Below are 13,788 nucleotides of genomic sequence, written 5' to 3'. Positions count from 1 at the left end.
GTACATTGTTCTACATGAATATGGTAAGTGTTTTTTTTTCATTAAAAAAAGTATATAAGACCTACCCTGAAAATAAGACCTAGTGTGTTTTTGGAAGCCCAAAAAAATATAAGACAGTGTCTTATTTTCGGGGAAACACGGTACCTGTGTTAAAAAAAGGGTTGCTTTAGAAGAAAGTATCTGAAAGGATTAGGTTGTGAAGTCACGTGTAACCTAAAGTTTAGGCAAAAGCAAGGAAGATTCCATATATATATATATATATATACGCACACAGAAAATGATATCTCATTTTGTTTATACAATAACCAAATGGTTCTAGTTTAGGTACCAAATAAAAGGCATATAGTTGAGATTTTACACTACTGACATCATTCAATTCAATTCAAATATACTTATTTTCACAGGTATAAATTCTGCACACTGTTTTAAAGTTATTTATAAAAAGTCATGATCTTACTGTAGACAGATGCTTGCTTTGTTTTGCTTTTTTATTATTTACCCATCATCTTATATGCAGCTTAGATGTAGAATTTGTTAAATCTTTAATTTTTTTATGGCGAAACTGCCACCAAGATATTATAATATTTTTGTGATTTCTATCAGAGCAATATGAAGAACATTTTTAGGTATCAAGGTCAGTCCATGTCATTTCAGTTGTTGGTAAATTTGGTAGAGTGTTAGTTCACACAATGGTTTCTTATATTTTTGGTTACATTACATGATGATATCTGTGTGGGACCTTTCAGGTCTGTACAGCAAGGTGACCCAGTCTCCCTGCTACATTCTTTGTTGAATTCTATAGAATACAGGGATGTAGCAGGAGTAGTGAGGCTCCAAGGTGGACAAGAAATAGACCAGCAAATACGACGAGACCTATCTGGTGATTTAGTCCACCAAAGTATTCCTACAATTCCCAATTTTGGGAAGGACAAACACTTTATAATGCCCCCAACCTTTAAGTCTGTCAGCTGTGGACTGCAGTAATAATGAAGGTTTTGTTATCTTGAAGATGAAGAACATAATATTAGGTATATTCCTTATATTCATAAATGTATTGTAACAATAGGAACTTACGAGCACATTTTTTTTTTATTAAGGGAATAAAATTCACTTATTTTGGTAAAAAAATAATGTCACTAATCAGCAATCTGGTTTTTCTAATACACTCTCTACAGCTTCTATTTACCACCTTTTAAGCAAAAGTTAACTCCAATTAGCCCTAATTAACAATACCTTTCCCCTTGGTCTTTATTATTTTCATAGGTATACTTTTTTGTTCATTTTGATTTTTATGTATTTAAATTTCAAAAATTGCATCCATTTTAATGAATATCTGTTATAGGAAAGCTGAGGGAAGACTAGGGAAATGGAGATTGGTAGTACAATGTTAGTCCCACTGACAAAAAAAAGATACTACCTGTATTAAATTAGTCAATTTTTTTTTTTCATTAAACTTGTTAGAAAATAAAATACCTGCCATGATTATTGTATTTTTTTTATTATTTTTTGTGTGTGTGTGTGTGTGTATTTAATGCATGATTCTGTCTGATTTTTTGTGTATTTGAAAACACATAAAAAAAAACAAAAAACAATTTACCCCACCTAGGTCCATCAATTTTTGTGTTTTTTTGTGTCAATATTTAAATCAAAAAAAGAAAAAAAATTTATCTACCAAGGAAATAAAGATCTTTTATTAGGCAATATAATATTGATGCAGATAATGTTGAAGGGACAAAGGACATAGATGGGACAAAACTTCACTGGTTTTACCCTTCCTACCCTGCTTTTCTTTAGATATACCTTAATTGTGGAAATTTCTATGGTCCATAAGAGATTATCATGTGTAGAAGTTCAAGTGGTAAATTTTTCTCTCTATTGTTAATACCCAATGTACAAATAATAAGTATAGTATTTGTGTAATCCAATCTAATGCTTGAATTTGTCATTCTAGATTACACTTTACAGTTTTCCACACAGAGGAAGTCCACGATGTGTTAAAGATATGGGACGGATCAATAGAAAGTGGAATTCTCATGAAAGAGCTCAGTGGTTCCATTTTACCCCCTGACATACACAGCACCTTCAACTCTGTAACTCTCCAGTTCAACACCGATTTCTTTACCAGCAAACAAGGATTCTCTATTCACTACTCAGGTAAGATTTTAATTATATAGTCTGGTATCCACCCATAACATTCCTACTCTAATGTCCATTGCAACTGACTAATGAATTGAGCATTTGGGAAATTGGAACCCTTTATTGTACAAGACTGTATATGGCCTTCTCTACCACCTCTAGTGCCTCACGTTTGGCAAGTAAATTCACCTAAAATATCAAAGCAGATCAAGTTAATCATATCCTTCAGAGAGTGTGTGACAAGTCAATTGTGAATGTTTTTGCACTAATAGTAGTTTTTATACAGCAGCTCTGTTGCATAGACCTAATTCATCACTTAGTAGATTTTCCTATTCACCTGATAACATTATCAATATAACACTAGTGGCCAGAAGAAAACAAGGCATCTACGCACTTTATGCATCTCTAATTAAAAATCATAAACTGTGATAATATTTGATAGATGGCAAAACTTTTGTTCAGCTTTTAAAGTGTACCTAGTAACAAAATCACAATATATTGCAGCTCACCAGTCTTTAGATCAGGTGGCTGCATTAATTTCAATTTTCAAGCTTATAAATATTTCAACAAGTTTAGATATGCAGAACCTGTTGGTCATCTAAAAATGCAGCATCCAAGCTTATATTTCTTGTAGAAACTCCTATTCCAATCACCCCTACCCTAATAGAGATGAACAAAAACAAACATATTTAACATCTAGCTTAGCCACCAGGTCCAGGAAATGTATTTTTTTACTGTATTACCAGGTTAAAATAAAGGAAAAAGGCCTAAAAAAGGAATCCTTATGCAAGGTTTATTATCTTTGGTTTGCATTTTCAGAATTTCATGGAATTCAAATATGATTTATATGACCCCTTTACTACTGCTAATTTAACAGTTTTGGTGATGGCATCAAAAAATGTATTTTGTCTCATGTAGTCAGCTCTTGTTCTCACTAGTTGCCTAGGACTTCATGGTGAGTGTCAGGATGAAGAGCTGCAGGGAAATAGTAAACTTCTATTCACTGATTTCTCTTTGAGTTATGAATTCAAGAAAAGTTCTAGCAGTGAAAGTGACCCAAAGGCTTAAGGATAGAAGAAAATTAGTCAAAACAAAAATTTAATAAACTGGCTCTAATAATAATTTTACATATAATATATACTAAATACACTATCCCTGAAAGTAAAATCTTTTTATACATCTTTACATCAAAAGCCCAGTTTGACACTCCCAAGCATGGTGTATGACAAGCTTGTTTATACATTAATGTACAAAATAATGTAAGTTGCTTCTCATACATAGGACAGTTACTGAAAAACAGAGTTTTATTTAACCTAATTTATCTGATAGCCATCATTTACATGTTTGGATTTACACATCTATGTGTCCAAAAACAGACACAACAGATTAGAAGTGTTTACGGGTGTGATTGTGTATACACATATGTATCATACATATTTATTCACTTGTGTATAATGTTTGTAATAACACATCCCCCATGCTGTTATAATGCATAAGAAATGTTCTTCACTCAAATTATATTCATGAACTTATTGCCATCAAGTGTCTCCTTTTCCCAGAAGACCATAAAAAACGCAGAGGCCTCTTGAAACAGCGAGAAAATAATGTTTCTCTAATATCAGATTAGATTAGAAAGCTAATCAGGCGTTTAGCCTCTGACAGGCTCCCCTCCCCACCAAACCTGCACCTTGTAATGTAGAAATGATAGCAAGCTGAAATTTGGAGATGATTTTTCCCTATCACTCGTTTTTCTCAATGCCGACATTACGGTGCAGAATTGTTTCTCATAAATTGAATCTATACCCACATGAAAAGACACTTCAGATGGAGGTGAAATGCATTATCTGCCGGCTAAAAGTGCTTTGAGCTGCTGCACAGGGTCATTGATGCTGCTCTGCTGATCATGATAACTCTTAATGTTTTAGTGTGTCAGGTATAAAAGGTATTTTGTATCACAAAGAAGCTGATTTATGGTATAGGGAGAATAGAAAGATCTGGGCTGCCCGTAGTCACCAGTGAAATTACATTTGCCATTGGCCTGGAACACATAGAGAAATAAAAGCAGGCATATGATGAAAACACATCTTGCCACCAACCATCATTTTTCTCTGCTGTTTTGGTCAAATTATTCAAAATAAAGTAGGTTATACAGGGAAGAAAATACTCTTTTTTCCTAGTTAAAAAAAATTAAGGAGCTGCTAAAAACACTGCATACAACAAGTGAATGCTATCACCACTTTACAACATGAGACAACTTGCAATCCAGCATCAAACATCAAACACACAAACTTTTGGTCTAGTATCATATCTCTATATTTCATAACAGATAGAGCAAGGCATCAAAAATTTGCATTCTATCTTCTGATCTGGATATCATTAAAAACATTGTTTAATTTTTTTAAATAGGTTTTGTTTTCTAAATAATGCACAACAAAATCAAGGGCATACATGTAAATGTGTTTTATTTTTGTGGTCTACCATACAGAGGACTAAGTAGCGAGCAGGGACTTTAATGAAGTACCCCACAATGCTTCATTCTTTGCACTAATGCAAACACATATTCTGGTAGAGTGAAGAAGGTTTAAAATGCGTTCATGTAAATGTTATCCTTCACGCCATCACCAACACTTTGGGGTGCTTAACAACATTGGCAATGTGAAGAAATGCCATGCAAAAATTAACTTTTTATTGGAACGTAAGTATGTTGATTTATTTGTCTCCAATTCATTGCTGCTAGCGTGTCCCAACTAGAGAGGGAGGAGATTTTTTCTCCTTCCTGTGTAGGTAAAGGGAAAAATTAATACTGAACAAGGACACACTGAGCCCAATTTATCATCTCTACGACTGCAGAAGATACACTATAATGGTAAAACCTGGGTGATCGAGCAAACCTTCTTAAAAAAAAAAGACTTTTTTAGATGGCATATTTTTCTAATCCTCGACTAGATCCATTCCATGTTTGCTGGATTACCCACCCATGATAGTCTATGTTCTCCAGGTTGTGAGTGCTTTAATAAATCAGACCCAATGGCTCTGCACTTTGTTCAGTGAATATAAAATCTAACGGGAAAAAAGTGTCACTGGGAGCAGACATTAAAAACCCAACAAAGGTTCCAACACTTCCCCCTTTATTCTATTAAAATACTTAACTGTGAATGGGAGGTAATGGGAAATGTCAGTATTAAATAGCATATGTATTTGTAACAGTGCACAGGGGAAATGCAGGGTTTTAGTAGGGTAGATTACAAGTCTGCTCTGGGCCACATAGGTCACTTACTTTGTTCCATATAACATACAAAGAATATACTACATGAACATTACATTTCATATATATACTGCAGAGCATTCCCCCAATTATACAGAAATGGCTTAGGTAGAATTTATCTATGCATTCACCACAGAAGCTAATGAAGGCTGACATAAATCGCCTTTCTTACAAAGTTACATCTAAATGGCAAGTGACTTTAATTTGGATTCAGCAGGGCTTTGAGGAAGCAACATAAAGAATAAAATAGATCTTTTTTTTGTTCATAGCAATTATGCGTTTCTGCTCTAAAAATTACAAATCAAAGTCAATTAGTTGCTTTGGGCAGCAACACTGTCCTTTACATTTTTGGAAAATGTTTAGGTTAGCACTCTATACTTTCTTAAATTCAGTAAGCCTCAAAGTGTTTTATTTTTAGTTGACATTGACATAAATGTGTTTCTGCTTTTCAGTCTCTTGCTAATGCCTATTTAAAATATTTACTGTACCAATTGGTTGTTGTAGCTACAGGTCCCCTCTGAATTGCTTACAGGAAAGAATGAATTGGTTTCCATACCATAGCAGGACTTTAAAATGCCCAAAAACATTAAATGAATCCCAGAATATACTATTTATGCTTTTTTAGGGATTATTAAAAACTCTTCTGTATATGAAAACCAGTATGATCCAATGCACTGCTTACAGCATTGAGCTGACTCATGAGGGGATGCTGTGGTGACAAATAAAAGACAGATTGCACCATCAAAGAATCCAGACAAAAAGTAGAATGTCACAATCACACATATAAGGAGAAAAATATAAGAACTGTTGCCTAAAGAAAAGTTCCAAACTTTTGCTTCATAAGTATGCTGGCAACATTCTTTTGTCAGATAATCTTAAATAATACACAATTTATTTCAGTGGTGGCAACACAATGGAATAAGAAAAATGATTACTGCAAAAATAGGATAGCACATACCATGAAGAGATCATTTTAAAGTGGAACCATGGCCTCTCATTACAAAATAGGTATGGTGCCTACTTATTATAGAGTAGGTATATCTGCACTTACCATTTTCTTTCAGTCCCTCTTAAAATCCCTACAAATACCTGTTTGGCCTCCCATTGAAGACCACATAATTTAGCTTCTTGTGAAGGAGTGGTAAAGATGGTGCTTTGCTTCTGTAATTAAAGCAACATTGTCTCCCTAATGTATGATGTCCTCATGTGCTACAATTGACATGGCTTCGGCATTGTCACTGCTGTTTGTCTAATACTTGGTAACATCTAGTCCTGCCAGTGCTGAATTGACAGCACTGCCATTGTTTCTTTAATCCACCCGCTGCAAGTCTGAGAGTATGTGAAGCTAAAAAAGAAAGAAATGGCTGTCAAGAAAGGTAGAAGACATTTTTTATTTTATGGGGGGTTAAGGGTAACATAGTAATTAGGCTAAGTTCAGACAAATGAGGTTGCAGGGATGTTCCTCTTTCTATATGCCAATGGACCACTGCCTTGGGTAAACTCTACATGTAGCTTCTACCCACAGTAGCCCAATAGAGAATGAATGGTGCAACAGTGAGTGGTTCAGTATCACTCACGATCACCTGCTGTCAAATATCCAAACACTGGTTCTTAAAAAAACAGCGCTGCAGATTGGGCTGCTGAGTGGCTGGTGGTGGGTCTGAACTTGCCTTTAATCTTACAAGAACCTTTATGAATACTATAATTTAGTTCAGTTATCCTATCTATCTGAACTGATCAGTATATGAATTTTAAACTAGTGCTTTTGTAACTTTACAAATCTATGTTGGAGTCCTGTACAACTGTGCAGTTATAGATTCCTTCTCTAGACTTCAAAGTAGCAACAGATGTGCTGTCCCCTTAAGTCACTCCATGCTGAAAGAAGTCTTTTCTCAGTCAGATAACCTGTCTAGCAGACACTTCTATAAAGCAGATGTCTGAATTTGTCCTCTGTATCTAGCTGTCAATCTTTTCTTGTTTATGCAGCACAGTCTATCACACCAGCTCCTGATGAGATGAACAAGTATCTGTGGATATGTCAGTACTGTTTTGTAGCTAACAGCACTGAAGCTTCATAAATATGAAAGACAGTGACAATAGCACAAAGATTGCATGGAGGACAGTATGGCACCTACAACACAGTAGTCAGTACTCTTCAGTCCTCTAGATGTTATGGATTTGGGATCCAGCTTCCCTGATATGTCCTCTAGATATTGTTCCAACATGTGATTAAAAGAAAAGGAATCTAGCAAAATATCTATCTTTAGTTTTTTTCTCCCGTTTTAAAAAGGCTCCTCCCATGATCCTAGACTGCCTCTGCAGAACTTTTCCCTCATTTATGATCATCTTACAGAAGGGTTACACGTTGCAAGTACAGGGTTACATGTGTCTTTCTCTTCAAAGCAAAATCCATTTTTGTATTTAAAACATTGTATTGTTTTTTCAAAGGTTTTTTTTACAACATATTTGGGGGGAAAATTTAAATACAAAAGCAGTTTTTGGGTGATCTAGAATACATGACCATCCATTCCCAGGTACATAATTAATAGATTTTAGTGGCATGATTAAGATTGTAAATGTTTTCTTTGTAGTTCATGCCTAAAAAGGCATGCACAGAACATCAAAATTTACTTAGAATATAAGTAGATTGGCATTGTTGACATAATTTGGAAAAGTTACTTGGCTGGTTGTCTGACTTCAGAACCCATCATTTGTGCCTTGTTAGCCACTCAGAAGCAAGAGGGTCACTATGACACCCATATGGCATTTGCATTTTAGAAGGTCAGCAATGACAGACTATATATTTCCTTTAAAGGGTGGTGAGTTATTATAGCTATGTATTAAGGTGAATTAGATGTAGTGGTTTCTCCAACAGTTTATTTCAATTTAAACAAATCTATGCTTTTTATTAAAGCAGAAGCAAGTAAAAATATCTATGGTCTGTCTTTAAACTGTAAAGGTCATGTAATACACTGTTTTTTTTCTTTACAGTGACTACAGCCACTTCTTGCAATGACCCAGGGATACCTCAAAATGGAAGTCGAAGTGGAGACAGCCGTGATGCTGGTGACTCTATTGTATTTCAGTGTGATCCAGGATATCTTTTACAAGGGGAGCCAAAGATTAATTGTGTACAGATTGCCGACAGGTTCTACTGGAACCCTAACCCTCCCATCTGCATAGGTAAAAAATGCTTTAATATCAGTAGAAAAAAATATTTTATGGATGCCCTAATTTCTTACTAGGTAACACTTTCATGTTTCTCTTAAATTTCATGCAGTATTTCATAAAAACCCATCAGAGTTTGTTTTGCATCATTGCTGATCGTTTTGCTCTGCTATGGATTAGTGTACTGATAAATTAGAGATGAAATGGGAATACTATTTTGTTTTTTTTGTTTCTTTGCAGTCTGTGTTCCGTTTCAGATTTTTCCTTTACATCCTGTCTATAAATGGAAATAAGTGCAGTTGTCCCCAAAAAAAAAAAAAGTTCCCCCAGAGAATTGGTATTTGAAGAAATGCCCCATTTAAAGATTTCCCCTCTGTTCCTGACACAGCAATTTTAAAGACAAAGGTCACCAAGACACGCTGATTTAGTAGAAATCAATGCAAATTATTGGGATTTCCCACCTTCTTTAGAATTAAGCAGCAGTGTTCATGAAATATGACAGGTGGACAACCCCCATATTTTTTAACCCTCTTCTATAAATAAGACTTAAAGTTACAGCAGGCTCTTGTCTGCACAATTCCAAGTCAGTCAATAGGTAATTAAACTCCTGGAGCCTAACATGTATATTGCATTAAGGCATGAGAAAAAAGACATACATGCTGTGTGCTTCTTGATTTCTGAACAAGTGCCTCTTTAATTACATTCATGTTAAACACAGAGTGGTATATATTGGCAGTAAAACATCCATTCCAATTTAGTGTTATGTTCTCCATGATTATTAAAGTCCATTGTCAGGTCCCTAGATTAACAAATATGTTGTTGTAGCATGACTGTTATACGACTTGACATGTTTATTTTCTGTGACCAGCCTGAATGCATGTCGTAGATCAGAGTGACAGAGAAGCTCAGCTATTGTCTTTAGCAGCCACTGATAATGTGTGATTTTCTGGGAGCTGGGATAAGTGACTTTGTGTATCCAAGCCATTAAAATGTTTCAATAAGTAGATGTGATGTGAGGGTAAATGCATAGCCTTATGTCTTCTTAAAGCCAAAGAGGTCCAGGATTGGAGCAGTGAATCTTGTCCGTTATTGGCTCAATGTTGCTTCTGTTATAAGATTGTAAGCAAATATTCTGAAATCGATAGCATGAATGTTCAACACGCTGATTGACTCTGGTAGATCAGACCCACCACATTGATTTTCCTGTCTACTTGACATGAAATGCTTCTCTTGCTTAGCAAGCTCACTTGCTACTTAAGCTGATAAACTAATTGGGCAATGGTGATTTTTCAACCTGGACATGCTGTTTATATATTATTATTTTCCCTTTATTTTAAATTTGGTTTTAGTGCAATATTTGTCAAGTGAGGTGAGAATTATATTATGATAGCCAAAAAACTAAAAATAAATTATTTATTTTAAACTCCCTTTTCTTCCCATTTTTAACTCATCATACAAAAAAGTTTTGGCACTTTATGCAAAATGTTAACTTTTTTATTAATGCTGAAAACCAGTGGCAGGCATGTTTATAAGGTGCCCTAAATTTACCTCCAATAATCACCAAAGGGTTGCACATAATTTCTATTGTATGGAATGTATAGAACAATCAGAGGCTAAACAATACACCAGTAGATGCTCAGTGACTGCTTGCATACTACCAGAGGACTGCACACAGGCATGGTTGGAGACTGAGTACATTCTGTATTGTACTTCTTGAACTGGGGTCCCAGCACAAGCAACAGATTATGGTCATTACAGTCCCTTTATCATTTGGAGCTCCCTACAGACCAATGGGCTAAACTAAACCACTATTTGTAGGAGACACTTTATTGAGTATTTAGGAGAACACTCCTTGCTGCTTTTTACCATTTTTAACTGCTTGTAAACGCCTATAATGACTACTATTACAATCAATCAGAGGGTTTGCAAGCTTTTAGAAGTGCTTGAAAAGCATGGTTCAAAAGCCTAGAAACTCTTACAAACCCCTATGGGATTTTATAAGAGTTCTTAGGGTTGCTTAACACTTTTATGTGGGAGTATGGGAGTTTATAAAACATTAATCAGACAGTTAAAAAAAACAGTCTGTGTAGACTTAAGGTGCGTACACACTTCCAATTTTTATCGTTCCAATCGAACGACGAACGATCGATTGGGCAAAAAATCGTTCTTAAAAAAGTAACCAACGACGCCGACGAACGAGGAAAATTGTTGGAAACGAACGACCGGACCGGCGGATCGGATTGGGCGACGATCGTTGAACATCGTTCGTGTGTACGGTCGTTCGTTGATCGTCCATGGTCAGAGCATGCGTGATGAACGAACGTCCGTTCACTTTCCTGTCGTGCACATAGTTCCTCTATCGCTCAAACGATCGTATCTATTGTGTGTACAATATCTACGAACGATCGTGTCGTTACCTCTATGTGCAGGATCGGTGCTATACGATCGTTCATATATATCGTGCAGGAACGTTCGTCGTTCGTTTTCCGACGATAATAATTGGAAGTGTGTACGTAGCTCTAGCCACAGCTAGTTGAAGACAGGTCATTAAATGTTGTCCCTGAATAAACACCTAAACCAAAAAACAAGTTCATTTACTAGAGCCTGATGGCTGCAAAGCTACTACTAAAGGGCCATAGGTTAGGTTAGGCAGGGGCAGACTCCATCTGGCTATGCTAGCTGTCTTCACCACTGCAATATAGTAGATAAGTAAGATAAGGCATCACAATTCTTTTACAATAATTACTTTTTGAGTGAATAGTAAATTTTCTTTCTAGGTACCGGTATTTTTTAAACAGATGGGCCTTTTAGATATATTTTTAGGAAAATTAGGTAAATCATTTAGACATCTAGATAATACTTAGTGCACATTTACCTCTTTGCTTTGTTATTTACGCACTTCACTTATTACTTAATAACAATAAAGCATTTGGGTAGCAGTGGAATCTACTAAGGAAAAGTGTTTATGTCCCATAACTATTACTGGCCCACACTGGTAAATTGGAAGGCTGTGGTTATAGGGGTCATGCCAGCCTTCATCAATACTTGGAAATGTAGACGTTTACATATCAGATTTCTGCCTTTGTTTTTGTCTTTTGATTGAACATATTACAATTATGTGTTCACTTATATGTTCAATTTTATGATTACACAATTATACAAACTTTACAAACTTTTTTTGTTTCATTACATGAATTTGTCAGTATTCCATATTATAATTTATTGCACTGTATAAAAAAATCTACAAACGAAACAAAAAAACTAATTACATTATTTTGTATTCTACAGCTCCCTGTGGTGGAAATTTAAGTGGACCAACAGGAGTTATACTATCTCCTCAATACCCAGAACCATATCCTCCGCTAAAAGAGTGTGATTGGAAACTGACTGTGTCTCCCGACTATGTGATTGCACTTTCTTTTAACATGTATGTACCCCTATTATGTGAACATATGAACTATGATATATTTATGTTTTGTGATTGCAATTTAAATGATCTATCTATACACTGATTTGTCTTGAGAATATTAAAAACTGTTATAGTTAGGTTTCAAATTGGTAAACATATTAAAAGAAATGGTAAATTTGATTGCTGCATTTCTATAGTCAATCTGCTAAATGAATTCACTTGATGAATCCTGATATCCTATTTATTTTGTAAATGAGGGTTTTAACTCTTTGCCTGTATACTTGTGATGGCTTGGTAAAGTATTAGACACTAGTGGATTAGTGTGACAGAGAGCTGGCATTTTCGATAAGGCAGCTTATGAGTAACATAAAGCCAGCCAACCATGTTTTTTTCTGTATTCTATTAGACCATCCCTATTAATATTTTTTGTAGTTTCAGAAATTTTCTGAGCTCCAACACAGGTGATACCATCCAGTTGGATAGTGGTTCATGTTTTCTATGTTGTTGTCTAGCGGGACTGTGAGTTCAGAGCAGGGTTTCCAATCTCATATATTTTAAAACTGGAAAGAGAAGTTTTACAGTTAGTTTATTGGTTTAAACTACTCTACTATGTGAAATGCCCCATGTAAATAGTGTGGAAAGGGGGAACCAGTGATGCTTATAAATAGACGGTTTGGCAGCATGATGAGATACTGCTTGGTAGAACAGAAGGTGTCCTGATCCCTTTTAGAAACATTTGCTAGAAGTGTGTTGCAATAGTAAGTTGGTGATTGGCCTGGTAATTCTGCTCCAGTCACAGTGGGCCTAATTTATTAAAACTCTGGAAGACTGGAGGAGATACATTTTCATCTTTGAACCTGGGTGATCCAACCTGCAATAGATCTGGGCCAGGATTTAAAACATTTGCTAACAAATAGCAAATGACTTTTAAGAAATCCATTCTAGTTTTTCTGCATCACCCAGGTACATCCTGAGTACATCTTTGAACTTATTGCCTAATGAAAAAAGTGTAAATTTTAGGATAAATATAATAATTTACTTAACTGCTATAACAATTGTTAAACATTGCCCTGAAAAGTGGTCCTTAACTGTGGTTGAGAGATATGTGTGGCAGGTATTGCACAGTAAAACATAATTTTAATCTTTTAAAGGTGAAGAGGTAGGGGAGCAGATTCCAGCAGAATTGTGCAAGTATATGCTTGATGGGTGCTTGGTGTGAAGTTGTCATTAGGTTAGGGCAGTGTTTCTCAACCAGGGCTCCGTGGAGAATTCCCCTGCTTTCCAGTGTGTGGTATAGGTAGGCCTGCATCTAGAGGTGTGATTTTTCCTAAATTTATTTTTATATAATTTTGATTAGTGATTAGTGACAGTGTTACCAGTATATAGTAAAGACAATGGATAGGGGCTTGCAATCATTCCATCACATTCTGCACTCTAAAATGCCAGTGAGAATGGTATTGCTTTTTTTCATGAAATTAAGGCAGATATGCAATAATGGGTATGTACATTTAAGGTGATGTAAGCAGGAAAAAAACATTTAAAAACTACATTCGGTTTGTTTTCTGACAACTGTACCATCCTTTGTATTATAGACACAATATCTTCTAGGGGCCTATTTATAAAGTAGTAAATCTGATTTTTTTTTTATAGACCCCCTAAGGTTCTAGAAAGTACGTTTTTTGGACCATAGTCCAAGTGACTAGGCATAGGCATAGTGACTTCTCATCTTGTAAACCCTAAAAAGAAAAAGTCTTGGGCTTGCTTGAAGTTAAAAGCCTACTTAAGAATTCAACAGAAAATAAAATATCTT

The 13,788-nt window shown here is 35.3% G+C and overlaps 1 protein-coding gene across 2 annotated transcripts in view; it reads left to right on the top strand.

Annotated features, from left to right (window-relative positions):
* CSMD2 (CUB and Sushi multiple domains 2) overlaps positions 1-13,788 on the top strand; it is a 576,326-nt gene that overhangs the window by 482,894 nt on the left and 79,644 nt on the right. For both annotated transcript variants that reach the window (XM_072418831.1, XM_072418823.1), the window contains 3 exons: positions 1,952-2,154; positions 8,393-8,584; positions 11,858-11,996. In XM_072418831.1, the coding sequence (XP_072274932.1) occupies positions 1,952-2,154; positions 8,393-8,584; positions 11,858-11,996 (534 nt within the window). The remainder of the gene's footprint in view (positions 1-1,951; positions 2,155-8,392; positions 8,585-11,857; positions 11,997-13,788) is intronic.

This window comes from Pyxicephalus adspersus, chromosome 1 (assembly GCF_032062135.1).
Source record: "Pyxicephalus adspersus chromosome 1, UCB_Pads_2.0, whole genome shotgun sequence".
In the NCBI taxonomy this organism is placed as follows: domain Eukaryota; kingdom Metazoa; phylum Chordata; class Amphibia; order Anura; family Pyxicephalidae; genus Pyxicephalus; species Pyxicephalus adspersus.
This window is presented reverse-complemented; position numbering and strand designations above follow the sequence as displayed.